This window comes from Physella acuta, unplaced genomic scaffold, assembly GCF_028476545.2.
Source record: "Physella acuta isolate Inbredline_101_S28 unplaced genomic scaffold, ASM2847654v3 ptg000067l, whole genome shotgun sequence".
Classification (NCBI taxonomy): domain Eukaryota; kingdom Metazoa; phylum Mollusca; class Gastropoda; family Physidae; genus Physella; species Physella acuta.
The window spans coordinates 325,519-343,217 of record NW_026731587.1 but is presented as its reverse complement, the minus strand read 5'-3'; the positions used below and the strand labels follow the sequence as shown (position 1 = coordinate 343,217).

Genomic DNA, 17,699 nt, shown 5'->3' with positions numbered 1-17,699 from the left:
TTTTTGTTTTCAATCTCTGTAATAAATGTAAATAATCAAATAGCTTTTGCTTTTTAAACAGTCAGCTCAACAAGCACATCATGGAAGCTCAAGTCTTTCGATGTTCAAGGTAATTATTCTCTTCATAAAACCAGATTATTTATTTGCATTTTCTTTTATTATTTTATTGAAGAATATTACCATATAATATACACTTTTATTACTAGTATGGTTTATTTATATAACGAGTTTATTTTTATTTTCTCGGATACAGCGTATAGAGGAAGTATTGTAATCGTGCTCAAAAATTGCATGAAATTTTTGACAGATTTCATAGTTTTACACCTCAGTACTTTATCATATACGGAGTATAGGGGACCTATTTTAATTGGGCAAAAATAATAAATGCAGATTTATGAAAAATATCGGTGTTCTATGCGTAATCGAGTCGGAAAAACTGGGCTTTGCAACTCTGTATGTATGTCTGTGTGTGCATGTGTATCTATGTCTGTAAACCGATAACTTGAGCACCGTTACACATAGGTTGATGAAATTTCATATACCAGTATTATATCAAACTTATTGTTCTTTGTCAACTTTTCAGCGATTTCCAATAACCGGAAGCGGAACTTATTCTACTCTTGGTTTTTCAAAAGCATATTACTTGATTACTATTTGAGATGGATAAACAAAATTGCACAGGTTATTAAACGATCTAATTCCATGCATTCTGTCAAATTTTGAGTAAGTTCCGTTGACAAAAAGTAGTAACTTACGCTATTTCCGATTCCTCAAAAAAAAAAAAACGAAGGAGAATTTATAAAGTATCCTAGCGAAAATGGATACATTTTAATAACATTAGGGTAAAAAATAGTAATTAATTGAAAAGTTTAATAATTATGTCAGTGGAGATATTTAAAAAAAGAAATTCAAATCACGCTAGTAAAAAAAAATGTGAAATCACATTCCGCGGACCTCCGTGATAGCCTTTTGTTGATTGATAAGGTGCAATATGATAGGTAAAACACGGATATTGTAAATGCTGCCTTTTCTTTATTTTATAAACTAAACGTACTGTTTACTAATTATTATTTTAAATCAATAACAGTTTAGAAGCAGCTCCTAAATGTCATCTATGTTTACTACTATCTTTTGGTTTGCGGACAAGCTAGTAATCACTGTGTGTGTGTGTGTGTACTATGTGAAGCTAGTACTCACTGTGTGTGTGCTATGTGAAGCTAGTACTCACTGTGTGTGTTCTATGTGATGCTAGTACTCACTGTGTGTGTGCTATGTGAAGCTAGTACTCACTGTGTGTGTGCTATGTGAAGCTAGTACTCACTGTGTGTGTGCTATGTGAAGCTAGTACTCACTGTGTGTGTGCTATGTGAAGCTAGTAATCACTGTGTGTGTGTGTGTGCTATGTGAAGCTAGTACTCACTGTGTGTGTGCTATGTGAAGCTAGTACTCACTGTGTGTGTGCTGTGTGAAGCTAGTAATCACTGTGTGTGTGCTATGTGAAGCTAGTAATCACTCTGTGTGTGTGTGTGCTATGTGAAGCTAGTACTCACTGTGTGTGTGCTATGTGATGCTAGTACTCACTGTGTGTGTGTGTGCTATGTGAAGCTAGTACTCACTGTGTGTGCTATGTGAAGCTAGTACTCACTGTGTGTGTGCTGTGTGAAGCTAGTAATCACTGTGTGTGTGTGTGTGCTATGTGAAGCTAGTAATCACTGTGTGTGTGCTATGTGAAGCTAGTACTCACTGTGTGTGTGCTATGTGAAGCTAGTACTCACTGTGTGTGTGCTATGTGAAGCTAGTACTCACTGTGTGTGTGCTGTGTGAAGCTAGTACTCACTGTGTGTGTGCTATGTGATGCTAGTACTCACTGTGTGTGTGCTATGTGATGCTAGTACTCACTGTGTGTGTGTGCTATGTGATGCTAGTACTCACTGTGTGTGTGTGTGTGCTATGTGATGCTAGTACTCACTGTGTGTGTGTGCTATGTGATGCTATTACTCACTGTGTGTGTGTGTGCTATGTGAAGCTAGTACTCACTGTGTGTGTGCTATGTGATGCTAGTACTCACTGTGTGTGTGTGCTATGTGATGCTAGTACTCACTGCAGAGTGACCTCAGTGGTAGTGGAAATAGTGCGCCTTGCCTAGCGTACCGTGGCCTCCTTCTGTCGAGTCCAAGAGTGTCAGGTCGAAATCATATTTTTTAAAAAAACCTCAATGTCAATGTACATTTGAAACTATTAGCCTCAATCAAAATTATGGATTAAAAAAGTGCTCTTCTAGAATAGGGGTTAGGGTTAAGGTAGAAATAATGCGTCGTATTCTGCCCTAAGAAACTTGACAATAATTTATGTGCATCATACATACATTACGTGCTATGTTCATTTAGTAGCAATATCATACAAATGTGCTCACATTCAGTTATATGTTATTCGCAATTTAGTTAGTGTTTTAAATTCTACAAAGTAAATTGAAAGGTCTAAGTAGTCTCTGACAAGATGCAACAAACAGTTGCAGTGTAGCCGCCAAACTGTTTTAGATACACCGTTTTACGAGTGGGCTTAACTGACCAATGGTTCAGAATCTAAGATTGACCATTGTTCAGAATTTAAAGCTGACCAAATGATCAGGGTCTAAATATGGCCAGATGACAAGTACAGCTGACCAAATGATCAGGGTCTAAATATGGCCAGATGACAAGTACAGCTGACCAAATGATCAGGGTCTACATATGACCAGATGACAAGTACAGCTGAGAAAATGATCAGGGTCTAAATATGGCCAGATGACGAGTACAGCTGAACAAATAACTAAGAACTTACTAAGACTCCAAGCCATGTTGTCCCAGTTGCTAGTGATGGCCGGCCGGTGTGTGAGGGCAGGGGGACGTCGGGGGCTGATCAAATAAAAACATCGCCATAAAATTCTCTGTCTGTCTTAAACCTGCTAAACCTCTCTTAAACCTATCCTAAATCCTGCACTAAGCCTTTCTTAAAACCATTATTAAACCTGTCCTAAACACCGATCAAAATCACACTGAACAAAACACTGACCCAAATTTCACTGAACTAAACAATGACCCAACTTTCACTGAACTAAACACCGACCCAACTTTCACTGAACTAAACACTGACCCAACTTTCACTGAACTAAACACTGACCCAACTTTCACTGAACTAAACACCGACCCAACTTTCACTGAACTAAACACCGCCCCAACTTTCACTGAACTAAACACAGCCCCAACTAAACACCGACTTATCAGTATGAAAGACTTGCCTTGGTTCTCTGTACGGCTCAACCTTTCTCGCTGGTGTATGTGGTGGTCTGCAAAAAAATTACAAATTGTTGAGGATGGTGAATGTTTTTTTACAAGCTTTTATTTATTTTGCAACGTCTGTTTGTTTATTTGTTTGTGTGTTTTTTTTTGGGTTTCTGGCAAATCTTGTAACTCAATTTTGACCCACTTCTAATGCAGCGATTTTGTTCAAACTTTCCAGATATGTTCCAATTCGACGACAATACAAATTATCTATTTTTTTTAAAAATTTAATTAGATGTTTAATAAGTCATTACAAACTATTGAAACGGTTTCAAAACTGAGGGGAAGTAACAAAATTAAATCACTGGATATATTACTAAATTCATTAACGGAAGGGGAGATAACTAGCTAGACACAATCACCTAACGGTTTGGTGAGCTGTGGTTCGGAGAATTTTACAATCTTAGGGCTGATCGATCTAGTGAAGGCTATTAGGGGTAGATAATAAAGTTTTTAAATGATTTGAAACAAAGGAGAGGTAGCAAGAGTAAGAGTTGTCACGAACGGTTGCTTTCAATGGGCAGATAAACATTTTTTTTCAGACATTGCGAGTTACTGAGGGTGTTTTAAAGCAAATATTTTTAGTCGTGTCGATTTCCATAAATGAAGAATAAACCAAAATATAAATATCCTTCATAGCAACAAGCTTTTAAACGGACTAAAAAACTTTTTACTTTCTTTAATAAAAGCTTTTGTTGCTAAAATATGTAAAATATCTCATGAGCGCTCAAATCTATAATTAAATAAAATAAAAGTGTTATTTTTAACATCTTCACAGCGTGTTGCTGTTTAGGTTTTTTATATTTTTTTTTTTTTACTTTCTCGTAGATGGTGTATACAGATTTGACGTTTCCCATTTTCCTGCGTCAATAAAACTCAGTTGTTCATTCTTGTCTGTGTGTGTCTAACCATAACCCTAACACCAACCCATATACAGCATTTTCTATGGTTAGGGTCTAACCATAACCCTAACACCAACCCATATACAGCATTTTCTATGGTTAGGGTCTAATCATAACCCTAACACTAACCCATATAGCAGCATGTTGTAAGATTTTTTGGCTTCATTTGAAAGGAGCGTCTTGGCACAAACTACTCTCCATTTCTGTAGCCCAGTTCTACTGGACTTAACCCTAACCCAACACTTACATTTATATCAGTTATCTCCCGTTTATTTTATTTTTTTACTGCATAAGTAATTTCTAATAGTACAAATCCGATGGTCTGTTAATTGTGTACCTGTGAGTCTTGCGGTGACTAAGGGTTAGGGTTAGGGTTAGGGTTAGGGTTAATTGTGTACCTGTAAGTCTTGCAGTGACTAAGGGTTAGGGTTAGGGTTAGGGTTAATTGTGTACATGTAAGTCTTGCAGTGACTAAGGGTTAGGGTTAGGGTTAGGGTTAATTGTGTACCTGTAAGTCTTGCAGTGACTAAGGGTTAGGGTTAGGGTTAATTGTGTACCTGTAAGTCTTGCAGTGACTAAGGTACTTCCAGCATAAGTAGGTCAAGGCCAGTAGTAGCAGTAAACCTGTTGATGAGACAAACAGACAGACTTAAAGTAAGACAGACAATTATCTGCTTTAGTTTTATATTCTACGACAGACTACGTGTTATAGAGCTGATTTGACAGACTTTAAGGTGTGACTTCATATTTAATTAGACAGAATTTCAAGACAGCTTTTAGGTTAGGTTAGGTATGCCTCTGTTCTGGACTAGTCTCTCCAACTGTCCCCAGGTGTATCCAATCTTCTTGGTGTTTTCTTGCAAGTCACGTCTCTAGGTCTTTCTTGGTCTGGCTCTCCTTCTCCTGCTCTGTGGATTCCAGATGAGGGCCTGTCTTGTTATGCTGGATACAGGCTTCATGAGTGTGTGGCAAATCCATTTTCATGCACTAAGATCGCCTTTATTTGGAAGTTTTATGAGTAGTCCCTCCTTACACTCCTCTGATATTTGTTCATCTTCCCAGATTTTCTTAAAGAGTGTGTGTAGTAGTGTGGTACTCGTTTCTATATCTGCTATCACTGCTTCTGCCGGTATACCATCTATTCCTGGAACCTTCCAATTTTGCAGCTCTTTATAGCTTTATGTATCTCTTCTTTTGAAGTTGGGTTACAGTCTATAGGGAGATCACTTTCAGCTGGTGGTATATCTTGCGTACTCTCTGGTGTTGGTCTAGTCAGTAGTTCTTCAAAATGTTCTGCCCATCTCTTCATCTGTCCTTCCGCATCAGGTGTTGTTTTTCCATCTTTGGTCTTCACTGGCCTCTCTGGTTTACTGAACTTCCCAGATATCTTCTTAATTGTATTGTACACGTCCCTAATATTACCCTGGTACAGTGCTTCTTCCGCTTCTCTTGCCAGCAGTTCTAAATAACTACGCTTGTCTTTCCTTATGCGTTTCTTGACACTTGTGTTTGTTTCGGTGTATTCTTCCAGTGATTTTAATTTAGCAGTCAGTGTACGACTGTTGTTTAATTTTGCCTTCTTCCTTTTTTTCTCTTCAATAATTTTCAGAGTATCTGCTGAAATCCATTGCTTATCTTTACTTTTGACAGGGCCTAGCACTTCTTCACATGGTGACATAAATATGTTTTTATTTTTTTTCCCATTTTTCCTCAATCGTCTCTTCCTCTATTAGCTCTTGTAGGACGTGAAACTTGTTCGAAATATGGAGCTTAATTTTAGTTAGCTTAGATGGGTCCTTAAGTAGGCCAGTGTTATACCTATATTTCCTTTTGTTTTCCAACATGTTTTTCTTCAGCTTGAGTTTTACTTTAGCAACAAGTAGGTGATGGTCTGAAGCAACATCAGCTCCTCTCTTGACACTTACATCTTGAAGTGATCTCCTGAACTTTTTTATGATACATATATGGTCTATCTGGTTTTCTGTAAACAGCTCGGGTGATATCCAAGTAGATATATGTATCATTTTGTGATGAAAGTGACTCCCTCTAATTACTAAATTTATTGTGGCACACAAGTAATTAAATCCTTCTCCGTTTTCATTCATCTCATCTAAACCTTGCTGTCCCATATATTTTTCATATCCTCTGTTGTCGCTTCCAATCTCAGCATTGAAGTCGCCCATGAGTATAAGGATGTTTTTTCTTGGGCAGTTCTGGATAATGGTCATTAGCCTGTTGTACAATTCATGTTAGTCCTCTTCTGTCATTTGTTGGGGCGTAGGCTTGTATTATGTCCATGTTCATTGGTCTTATTTTAGTTTTAAAAGTGGCTGTTATGATCCGCGGGCAGTGTGCCTCACATCCAATGAGAGCCCTTTGTGATTGGTTTGACAGCATGAACGACTATGAGTATGTGGTGCATTTTCACCCTCGTGGCCTTAGAACAGCAGTAGCTCTCATGTTATTAGTCTTTTTTGTCCTGATACCCAGGATAGCTATTTTATAGCTTCTCATTTCTGCGGGTACTTGGGTTGCTTTTCCAGCGGCATACATTGTGCGGACATTCCAAGCTCCAATATTGATGGTGGACCTGGTGGAAAAAAAAGGTGGTTGACCTGGTAGTTTCCAATACATATTGGCTTTCACCACCCGGCTTCATAACTTCTCCATCAGGAGATCCATTCTTCCCCTGGTCCGAGCTGTCTGTATTTCTCTTTGTCTGCTTTTCTGTAGAAGACAGCTTTTCAGTCTTAGAGACTTTGAGAAATAGATTTTAGAACTATACAGGTAACTGAAACATCTTAAAACTTAGAAATTTTGAGAAATAAATGTTAAAACTATACAAGTAACCGAAGCATCTTGCAATAAATATAGAAGCCAGCAGCTAACAAAAGGTTGAGATTTTAGCGACTCACACATTATTGACATAGACTGAAACATTATTGAAATCTCTGAATGTTTCAGCGACCAAAATTTTAACTTTCGCGTATACGAAGTGTTGTAATCGTGTAAAAAAAAAAACACGAGATTTTTACAAATCTCGACGTTTTACACCTCCATGAATCGCAAAAACATAGTTTTGCAATTTTATCCCTATGTCTGTGTGTGTATGTGTTAATATATGTGTGTCTGTGAACACGATAAGTTGATTACCGTTATAGCTAGGTTGATGAAATTTCATATATATGTATTATATCAAATGTGTAGTTCTGTATAAACTTTTCAGCGATTTCCGAAAACCAGAAGTGGAACTTATTCTACTTTTGGTTTTTCAAAAGCATATAAATTGAACAACGTTTAACATAGATAAATGAAATTTCACATGTAAGTAAAAGATTTAATTCTCTGCCTTCTGTTAAATTTTGAAAGATTTCCGTTGACCGGAAGTACCAATTTACGCTATTTCCGATTTCTCAAAAAAACGCATATGAATTTATTAAGTACTAATTATATTCCGTACTATTATACTCATATTGTTTGCCGTTCATTTGGTGCACAATTCTTTTTTCTGCGAGATTCTATTATAATTTTAAAAGTTTAAGTAAATAAAAATGGATTAAAAGTCATGTATATATATTTCCGAGTTGCCATCCCCTGTAGTGTTATATAAGAATATTCGAGAAAATGTAGGGGAGATCACTACCTTTATTATTTTAATATAGAAAGCTAAATTGTTTTAATAATTTTAAAATTTTCAGTGCATTGAAAAGCTAATAATTAGAAACCTTTTTATATTTGTTGTATTGAAGACTAAATATAGAACAGACTAAAGATGGAACAGACTAAAGATAGAACAGACTAAACTCGATGAATTTATTTGACCTAAAAACGCCATGAAAGCTCCAAACAAGGCCCGAAACTCCGGATAGTCCCAAATGTCTCTCGTTGCTGCAGTAGTGCTAGTGGTTGTTGTGGTTGTTGCCAGCGTGGTAGTTGTGGTGGTCGTAGTCTCAGCATAGTACACAAGGACCGTGGCAGTAGACGTGGTCCGAGGTGACCCTTCATCTACACACTGGACTGTCACCGTGAACTTTTGACCCTCGTCACTTGCGCTAAAAATATCTGGAACATTTCAAGTAAGTAAACAGGTCGACGGAGGTTAGGAATAAAGTAAACAGGTTTACTAATCCTTCCATTGAAGGGACACAAACTCATGCTAACTTGAGTAAAATATAGCGCCATTTCTCGTGACGTAGATGTGGTCAGTCGCAGAAGAAGGTGTAGCAGACGTGAGCTCAAAGTGAACTTGATTGTTGGGGGACGTGACATCACTGTCTGACTGGCTGAAAGCTCCTAACTTTTTCAGAATGCTTGAAGAATCCAACTGGTATAATTTCTGTTTGAGGAAAGGTAAGGTCCTAGAGGTAGTTCAGTGACCAAAAAAATATCACATTCGTGTAAACTCTAGGATTGTATGACGCACAAATCTAGACAATAACATATTTGTGTCCTATATAACACAACGTATGTCAAACTAATGTAGACGTATAGTTTGTATGTGTCATGACTATTATATTTTTACTTTCTAGTTTCAGAACGCCGTGTTTCTAAGCCCAACTTTTTGCAAGAATGTCTTGTAATTTTCTATTGTGTACCCTGTCATGTAAGCACACCACTTCGGTGAGAAAAAACTGCCACTGTAGTACCGCCACTATACTACCGTCACTGAAGTACCGCCACTATACTACCGTCACTGTAGTACCGCCACTATACTACCGTCACTGTAGTACCGCCGTATACTTCTGCTACAGCAACTATAGTACCGCCACTATAGTACCTCCTCTGTAATAGTCTACCTTCTACGTAATAGCTTACCTCCTCTGTAACAGTCTACCTCCTCTGTAATAGCTTACCTTCTCTGTAATAGTCTACCTCCCCATGTGCACAATAACCTGGGACTGAATGTAAAACCCAAGTTACCAGGCTCTCCCTAACCCTAACCCAAGTTACCAGGCTATCCCTAACCCTAACCCAAGTTACCAGGCTATCGGTCCTGCACGAGTTGTCATTGATGTCGTTGACGTGGATCTTGACTGTTGCTGTACTCGTTAGACCACCGCTGTCCACTGCGGCCAGGTAGACAACAGTATCTGTTGGCAGTCCTGCTTGGTCAAGGTCGTAGCTGGTCGTCATGGTTACCGTGTCACTGACATAGCTAGAATTAAATTAAATTCAAGTTGTGCCACTCTAGTATTAATGTCGTCTTGAGTACGCCTACATGTCTTATATGGCTTACTAAAGTGTAGACGTAAGATTTGTTTAATCTGGAGTTCATGTCTAGTTTGTTTATGATACGTCTTTTTAGAGCGATAATTTGTCGGTTAGATGTGAGATATGGTTTAAAATAGTGTAGGTGATAAGACAAAGGTAGTAGGCTACAATGTTCTCACCTGAATCTGCAAGTGTAGAAGATAAGACACAAGTAGTAGGCTACAATGTTGTCACCTGAGTCTGTTAGTGTAGATGATAAGACACAAGTAGTAGGCTACAATGTTGTCACATGAGTCTGTTAGTGTAGATGATAAGACACAAGTAGTAGGCTACTATGTTGTCACCTGAATCTTTTAGTGTAGATGATAAGACACAAGTAATAGGCTACAAGGTTGTCACCTGAATCTCTTAGTTTAGATGATAAGACACAAGTAGTAGGCTACAATGTTGTCACCTGAATCTCTTAGTGTAGATGATAAGACACAAGTAGTAGGCTACAAGGTTGTCACCTGAATCTTTTAGTGTAGATGATAAGACACAAGTAATAGGCTACAAGGTTGTCACCTGAATCTCTTAGTTTAGATGATAAGACACAAGTAGTAGGCTACAAGGTTTTCACCTGAATCTGTTAGTTTAGTTGATAAGACACAAGTAGTAGGCTACAAGGCTGTCACCTGAATCTCTTAGTTTAGATGATAAGACACAAGTAGTAGGCTACAAGGTTGTCACCTGAATCACTTAGTTTGGATGATAAGACACAAGTAGTAGGCTACAAAGTTGTCACCTGAATCTCTTAGTTTAGATGATAAGACACAGGTAGTAGGCTACAGGGTTGTCACCTGAATCTCTTAGTGTAGATGATAAGACACAAGTAGTAGGCTACAATGTTGTCACCTGAATCTCTTAGTTTAGATGATAAGACACAGGTAGTAGGCTACAGGGTTGTCACCTGAATCTCTTAGTGTAGATGATAAGACACAAGTAGTAGGCTACAAGGCTGTCACCTGAATCTCTTAGTTTAGATGATAAGACACAAGTAGTAGGCTACAAGGTTGTCACCTGAATCACTTAGTTTGGATGATAAGACACAAGTAGTAGACTACAGAGTTGTCTCCTGAATCTCTTAGTGTAAATGATAATACACAAGTAGTAGGCTACAATGTTGTCACCTGAATCTGTTAGTGTAGTTGATAAGACACAAGTAGTAGGCTACAATGGTGTCACCTGAATCTCTTAGTGTAGATGACAAGACACAAGTAGTAGGCTACAATGTTGTCACCTGAATCTCTTAGTGTAAATGATAAGACACAAGTAGTAGGCTACAATGATGTCACCTGAATCTCTTAGTGTAGATGATAAGACACAAGTAGTAGGCTACAATGTTGTCATCTGAATCTGTTAGTGTAGATGATAAGACACAAGTAGTAGGCTACAATGTTGTCACCTGAATCTGTTAGTGTAGATGATAAGACACAAGTAGTAGGCTACAATGTTGTCACCTGAATCTGTTAGTGTAGATGATAAGACACAAGTAGTAGGCTACAATGTTGTCACCTGAATCTCTTAGTGTAGATGATAAGACACAAGTAGTAGGCTACAATGTTGTCACCTGAATCTGTTAGTGTAGATGATAAGACACAAGTAGTAGGCTACAATGTTGTCACCTGAATCTGTTAGTGTAGATGATAAGACACAAGTAGTAGGCTACAATGTTGTTACCTGAATCTGTTAGTGTAGATGATAAGACACAAGTAGTAGGCTACAAGGTTGTCACCTGAATCTGTTAGTGTAGATGACAAGACACAAGAAGTAGGCTACAATGTTGTCACCTGAATCTGTTAGTGTAGATGATAAGACACAAGTAGTAGGCTACAATGTTGTTACCTGAATCTGTTAGTGTAGATGATAAGACACAAGTAGTAGGCTACAAGGTTTTCACCTGAATCTGTTAGTTTAGTTGATAAGACACAAGTAGTAGGCTACAAGGTTTTCACCTGAATCTGTTAGTTTAGTTGATAAGACACAAGTAGTAGGCTACAATGTTGTCACCTGAATCTCTTAGTGTAGATGATAAGACACAAGTAGTAGGCTACAATGTTGTCACCTGAATCTCTTAGTGTAGATGATAAGACACAAGTAGTAGGCTACAATGTTGTCACCTGAATCTCTTAGTGTAGATGATAAGACACAAGTAGTAGGCTACAATGTTGTCACCTGAATCTGTTAGAGTAGATGATAAGACACAAGTAGTAGGCTACAATGTTGTCACCTGAATCTCTTAGTGTAGATGATAAGACACAAGTAGTAGGCTACAATGTTGTCACCTGAATCTCTTAGTGTAGATGATAAGACACAAGTAGTAGGCTACAATGTTGTCACCTGAATCTGTTAGAGTAGATGATAAGACACAAGTAGTAGGCTACAATGTTGTCACCTGAATCTCTTAGTGTAGATGATAAGACACAAGTAGTAGGCTACAAGGTTGTCACCTGAATCTGTTAGTGTAGATGATAAGACACAAGTAGTAGGCTACAATGTTGTCACCTGAATCTGTTAGAGTAGATGATAAGACACAAGTAGTAGGCTACAATGTTGTCACCTGAATCTGTTAGTGTAGATGATAAGACACAAGTAGTAGGCTACAATGTTGTCACCTGAATCTCTTAGTGTAGATGATAAGACACAAGTAGTAGGCTACAATGTTGTCACCTGAATCTCTTAGTGTAGATGATAAGACACAAGTAGTAGGCTACAATGTTGTCACCTGAATCTGTTAGAGTAGATGATAAGACACAAGTAGTAGGCTACAATGTTGTCACCTGAATCTCTTAGTGTAGATGATAAGACACAAGTAGTAGGCTACAAGGTTGTCACCTGAATCTGTTAGTGTAGATGATAAGACACAAGTAGTAGGCTACAATGTTGTCACCTGAATCTGTTAGAGTAGATGATAAGACACAAGTAGTAGGCTACAATGTTGTCACCTGAATCTGTTAGTGTAGATGATAAGACACAAGTAGTAGGCTACAATGTTGTCACCTGAATCTGTTAGAGTAGATGATAAGACACAAGTAGTAGGCTACAATGTTGTCACCTGAATCTGTTGCCGTTGTTTGTGGCCAGGAAGTAAACAGATCTCGGAGTGCCGTCCTCCGGGTCTGTGATGACAGCATTGAGTTGACAGGACGAGGAACCTGCCTGAGAGTTAGGGTTAGGGTTAGGGTTATGGATAGGGATATGGTAAGGTTTTAGGAGTTTGAGCCGTCAACATTGGATAGCTTACAGTCAAAGTTAGTGTTAGATTATAGTCTAAATGCTGTCCAACTGACAGAAGTACCCAATCAGGTTAAACTTACAGTCCCTTCGTCCAGCTGACTGAAGTACCCAATCAGGTTAAACTTACAGTCCCTTCGTCTAGCTGACAGAAGTACCCAATCAGGTTAAACTTACAGTCCCTTCGTCCAGCTGACTGAAGTACCCAATCAGGTTAAACTTACAGTCCCTTCGTCTAGCTCAGGGGTCTCCAAACTACGGCCCGCGGGCCGGATGCGGCCCGCGAGGTCCTCTCATCCGGCCCGCAGAGATCATTTTGTCCACGGAAAAAAAAACGTTTGTTGGTGATGGCTGAGGAACTTTGCCCAGAAAAATCAAAGATATGCCTGGAAGAAACTGGCCCCCGAACTGAAATTTGATAGGTAATGCGGCCCTCGGACTGAAAAGTTTGGAGACCCCTGGTCTAGCTGACAGAAGTAGCCAATCAGGTTAAACTTACAGTCCCTTCGTCTAGCTGACAGAAGTACTCAATCAGGTTAAACTTACAGTCCCTTCGTCCAGCTGACAGATGTACCCAATCAGGTTAAACTTACAGTCCCTTCGTCTAGCTGACAGAAGTACCCAATCAGGTTAACCTTACAGTCCCTTCGTCCAGCTGACAGATGTACCCAATCAGGTTAAACTTACAGTCCCTTCGTCCAGCTGACAGAAGTACTCTGTTTTATCAAACTTTGGGATCTCGTTAACATTAGCGACGATCAAGTTGAGAATTTTCGTACTATAAAAATAGAAAGGAGTTTAGCGTTAAAAAAATTATCTGTTGACATAGTTTTGAAAGGTTTTACAAACACACATTCGCACGCACACACACACGCACGCATAAAAACACATAGACACACACAAATATATCTACACAAACACACTCTAGCGCGCACAAACTAGTATGTCTCGACTGTTTACTAGGTTTAGAACTACCTTTCAATATTTTCTATCGGTCAGTCTATATATCGGTTGGTCGGTCTATCTCTCCTGTCTCTCTCCCTGTCCCTCTCTTTCTCTGTCTCTCTCTCTTTATATATATATATGTATATATATATATATATATATATATATATATATATATATATATATATATATACGTGTATATGTATGTGTATGTGTTAGTATATACGCAAACTTATACATGTCTTTGTGTACGAATATATATACTATATATACGGTAAGTCTTTTTTAAATGCACCAGCTTGGGAACAGAAAAAAACACAACACAAACACAACACGAAAACAGCACTAACATAAAAGTAAACATAAACATAAACACAAAAGAAAACACACAAGAAAACTCAAACATAATGCAAACAAATTCAATGCAAACACAAACGCAAAACAAACACAAACGCAAAACAAACACAAAAGAAAAATCAAACGTAAGAAAACACAAATACAACACAAACACTAAATAAAACACAAATACAAGGCAAAAACAAAGGAAAACACAAACGTAACACACAAACACAAAAGAAAGAACAAACGCAAATAAAACACAAAGTAATCACATACACAATGCAAACGCACAAAAAAAAAAACAAAAAAAAAAACAACGAAAAAACAAACACAACACTCATAACATAAACACAACTTAAATATAAACATAAACGCGTAGTGCTCACAGTCTAGCGGATGGCGCCAAATCGCACCCTGTCCGAGCGCCGTCGGACGCGCCTGATTCAGTGAATGACGATAAAAACCACGGCTTGTCCGCAAACGGAAAGATAGATTAATAATTAATTAACAGTACTTCAGTGTATAAAATAAACAAAAGGCAGTATTTAAAATATCGGTGTTTTACCTACCATAATGCACTTTATCAATTCACTAGCCATGGGTACCCGTTACACGGGCTATTCTCGTGACTGTTATCTCTCTTCTAATTACAAAAGGCAACCCGATTTTTCTATTAGATATTTATCTCCGGGTAGCGGTATTTTAAAACGCCCGGGGAAGGATGTGTGGGTTGTGTGTGCATGTGTGTGTGTGTGTGTGGGGGGGGGGGGGGTAGCGAATACTGTTTTTTCTTTATTTTTGTATGAATTACTTTTTCCAATTTCGTTCTGTGGTGAAAGGGGAAGAAACGGTAGAGATGCCTGAAGAAAATGTATATACCTACGGAAAGTGAGTAATGCAGGGGTTCCCAACCTTTTTTTTTACTCTAGAGCACATTGTAAAATATCGGTAGGGTGACGGGCACCACCTATTTTAAATCGACAAACTCCTACCAGAGGCGTAGCGACCCGGGGAAAAAATTTTCGATTTGCACCCCCCCCCCCCCCCCCTCAAACTTTCGATTTCCACCCCCTTCAACTATTCAATAATGTTTATGAAAAAAAAAATCTGTCTCTGTGAATAGTGAGAGGCGGGCACATACGAATCGTTCGGCGGGCGCCATGGCGCCCGCGGGCACGGGGTTGGGAACCCCTGAAGTAATGAAATGAATTGTAATTCAGCTTTTAAAAAATTCATTATCGGAAACTCAGAAAAAAAAAACATTTTATTGATCAAAAGCATTGAAATGAAACATTCTTAAGATTAAGTTTAGGCCGAGAAAACTGTATTGCATACATTTCAAATCTTATTTGAATGAAATAGTTCATTTCTTTATATGCTAAACATGGAAGATGACGACATTAGTTTTGTGCTCTTTCCTTAGTGTAAACATTAGTGACGTCATTGTTAAATGCGTTCTTGTCGCAACTATAAACACTTTTCCGGTTGCATATTTAAAATTGATTTTCTACATTCGAATATGCCTTTATTTTTATTTTTTTCTTCTTTAAATATAATTTTGTTTACTGATTTATTAAAACATAAACCATATTATTTTCAACAAAAAATCCGTATCAAGTTCTCCATATATCGCTGACAAAAATGATCTGATAGCCATATAAAATATTTTGCGGACAGAGAGCGAGAAGTGCGCACATGAGCTTTTATATATTAGGATGCTATTTTTTCAGTACATTAAATTCATAATAAACCGGGAGTGATCTCCCTTAAATTTTCTCGAATATTCTTATATAACACTACGTGGGATGGCAACCCGGAATATAGACATGATTTTTAATTACTTTAAACTTTTAAAAATAGAATAGAATCTCGTAGAAAAAAGAATTGCGCACCAAGCGAACGCCAAAACAAAATGTGCATAATAGTGCGGAATATTATTAGTTCTTTATAAATTTACATGCGAATTTGATAGAAGGTACACGATTAGATCTTTACTTACATGTGAAATTTCATTTATCTATCTTAAATAGTACTCAAGTTATAGGCTTTTGAAAAATTCAAAGTAGAAAAAGTACCAATTCAGATTATCGAAAATTGCTCAAAAGTTGATACGGACTTACGGTTTTGATAAAATACTTATATATGATATTTCATCAACCTAGCTGTAACGGTACTCAAGTTATCGTGTTTACACACACAAACACATACACACAGACATACGGACAAGATTGCAAAAATAATTTTTTCCTACTCAGGGAGGTGTAAAACGTCGAGATTTGCAAAAATATCGATTTTTTTTTGCACTATTACAAGACATTCGCTATACTTTGTATATACGAGATAGTTAAACAAAAATTGCAATAGAGTTTCATGACTAAAACCATTGCACATCTAATGAACGTGATGACGGAATAGTTGATTAAAAATTATAATTAGTAAACAGTACGTTCAGCGAATAAAATAAATAAAAGATCCTTCCATGCTAATTATAATATTCCAACAATAATGTCCTCTTACACGTCTGCAGAATTTGCATTAACATTTTGCTAATCATATTATTCAACAATAATTCTTTTTGGAGATTTTGCATTCATATTTTTTTTATTAGCATGAGTTGAAGTTATTTTAAAATTACCTCCCTTGGCAAAATTACAAAACAGTTTAATTAATTAGCTTTTTCGACCCTACTGTTATTAAAAATTATCCACTTTTTCTAGGAAGCTAAACAAAAAATGATATTTTACATTAATCCGTTTAATACGCTTTGGCAATTTCCGTGTATTTAATATTTTCTTCACGTTATGCGAAAGAGTAAAAACTTTAGCAACTATAAAATAAATTTAAGTCGGTTTATAAACTTACCATACTCTATTACATAAAATAAGACACTGCGATGCAAGTAAAAAGCACGTTATGTGATGTGTTTACTTTTATGGTTCCAAAATCTGACTGATACACTACCTAGCCGCTTATATATATATATATATATATATATATATATATATATATATATATATATATATATATATATATATATATATATATATATACCCCTTCAATCTTAACTTTTTTTAATCATTAATTTTGACGATGAGCACTTTAGATATATAACACTATGACGATGAAGTCTGTTATCATCTTATATATCTTAGTAATCCGCAGTCTGCTACATGCATGCAGAATTCAACTTTATATATTAAATGTATGTGTGTATGTTTGTGTGTGTGTGTCTGTGTGTGTCTATCTCTCTCTCTCTCTCTTTCTCTGTGTGTGTGTGTCTGTATGTCTGTGTGTGCTAAGTAAAACTGCTGTTGTTCACCTGGACAGGTAGCCGTCAGTGACTGTGCAGGTGATCGTGTATGAAGACTTGGTCTCGTAGTCAAAGGCGCCGTTATAGGCCACGACCAGCGAGCCGCCTGTACATTTAACATGAGCATATAAGTATAGCTGCAGCTAGAGTATCTAGAGTATCAAATAAATGCAGCTAGGCAACCTCTTGTATCATATAGCTGCAGCTAGAGTATCGGTTATATCATACAGCACATATATAGCTGCAGCTAGAGTATCTGTTTTATTATACTGCTCATATATAGCTGCACCAAGACAACCTCTTGTATCATACATCACATATATAACTGCAGCTAGAGTATATGTTGTATCATACAGCACATATATAGCTGCAGCAAGAGAACCTTTTGTGTGATACAGC

At 37.4% G+C, this 17,699-nt stretch overlaps 1 protein-coding gene across 5 annotated transcripts in view; it reads right to left on the bottom strand.

The window, feature by feature from the left end:
- LOC131951866 (protocadherin Fat 1) overlaps positions 1-17,699 on the bottom strand; it is a 47,999-nt gene that overhangs the window by 1,731 nt on the left and 28,569 nt on the right. For 3 of the 5 annotated variants that reach the window (XM_059314284.1, XM_059314275.1, XM_059314301.1), the window contains 10 exons: positions 17,310-17,406; positions 13,394-13,484; positions 12,528-12,631; positions 9,203-9,377; positions 8,384-8,558; positions 8,045-8,284; positions 4,780-4,846; positions 3,278-3,325; positions 2,821-2,894; positions 2,102-2,163 (listed from right to left, as the gene is read on the bottom strand). In XM_059314284.1, coding sequence (XP_059170267.1) covers positions 2,114-2,163; positions 2,821-2,894; positions 3,278-3,325; positions 4,780-4,846; positions 8,045-8,284; positions 8,384-8,558; positions 9,203-9,377; positions 12,528-12,631; positions 13,394-13,484; positions 17,310-17,406 — 1,121 coding nt within the window. In that variant the 3' untranslated portion in view covers positions 2,102-2,113. Of the gene's footprint in view, positions 1-2,068; positions 2,164-2,820; positions 2,895-3,277; positions 3,326-4,779; positions 4,847-8,044; positions 8,285-8,383; positions 8,559-9,202; positions 9,378-12,527; positions 12,632-13,393; positions 13,485-17,309; positions 17,407-17,699 lie in introns of all 5 variants that reach the window. The other 2 variants (XM_059314293.1, XM_059314308.1) reach the window with 2 other exon arrangements.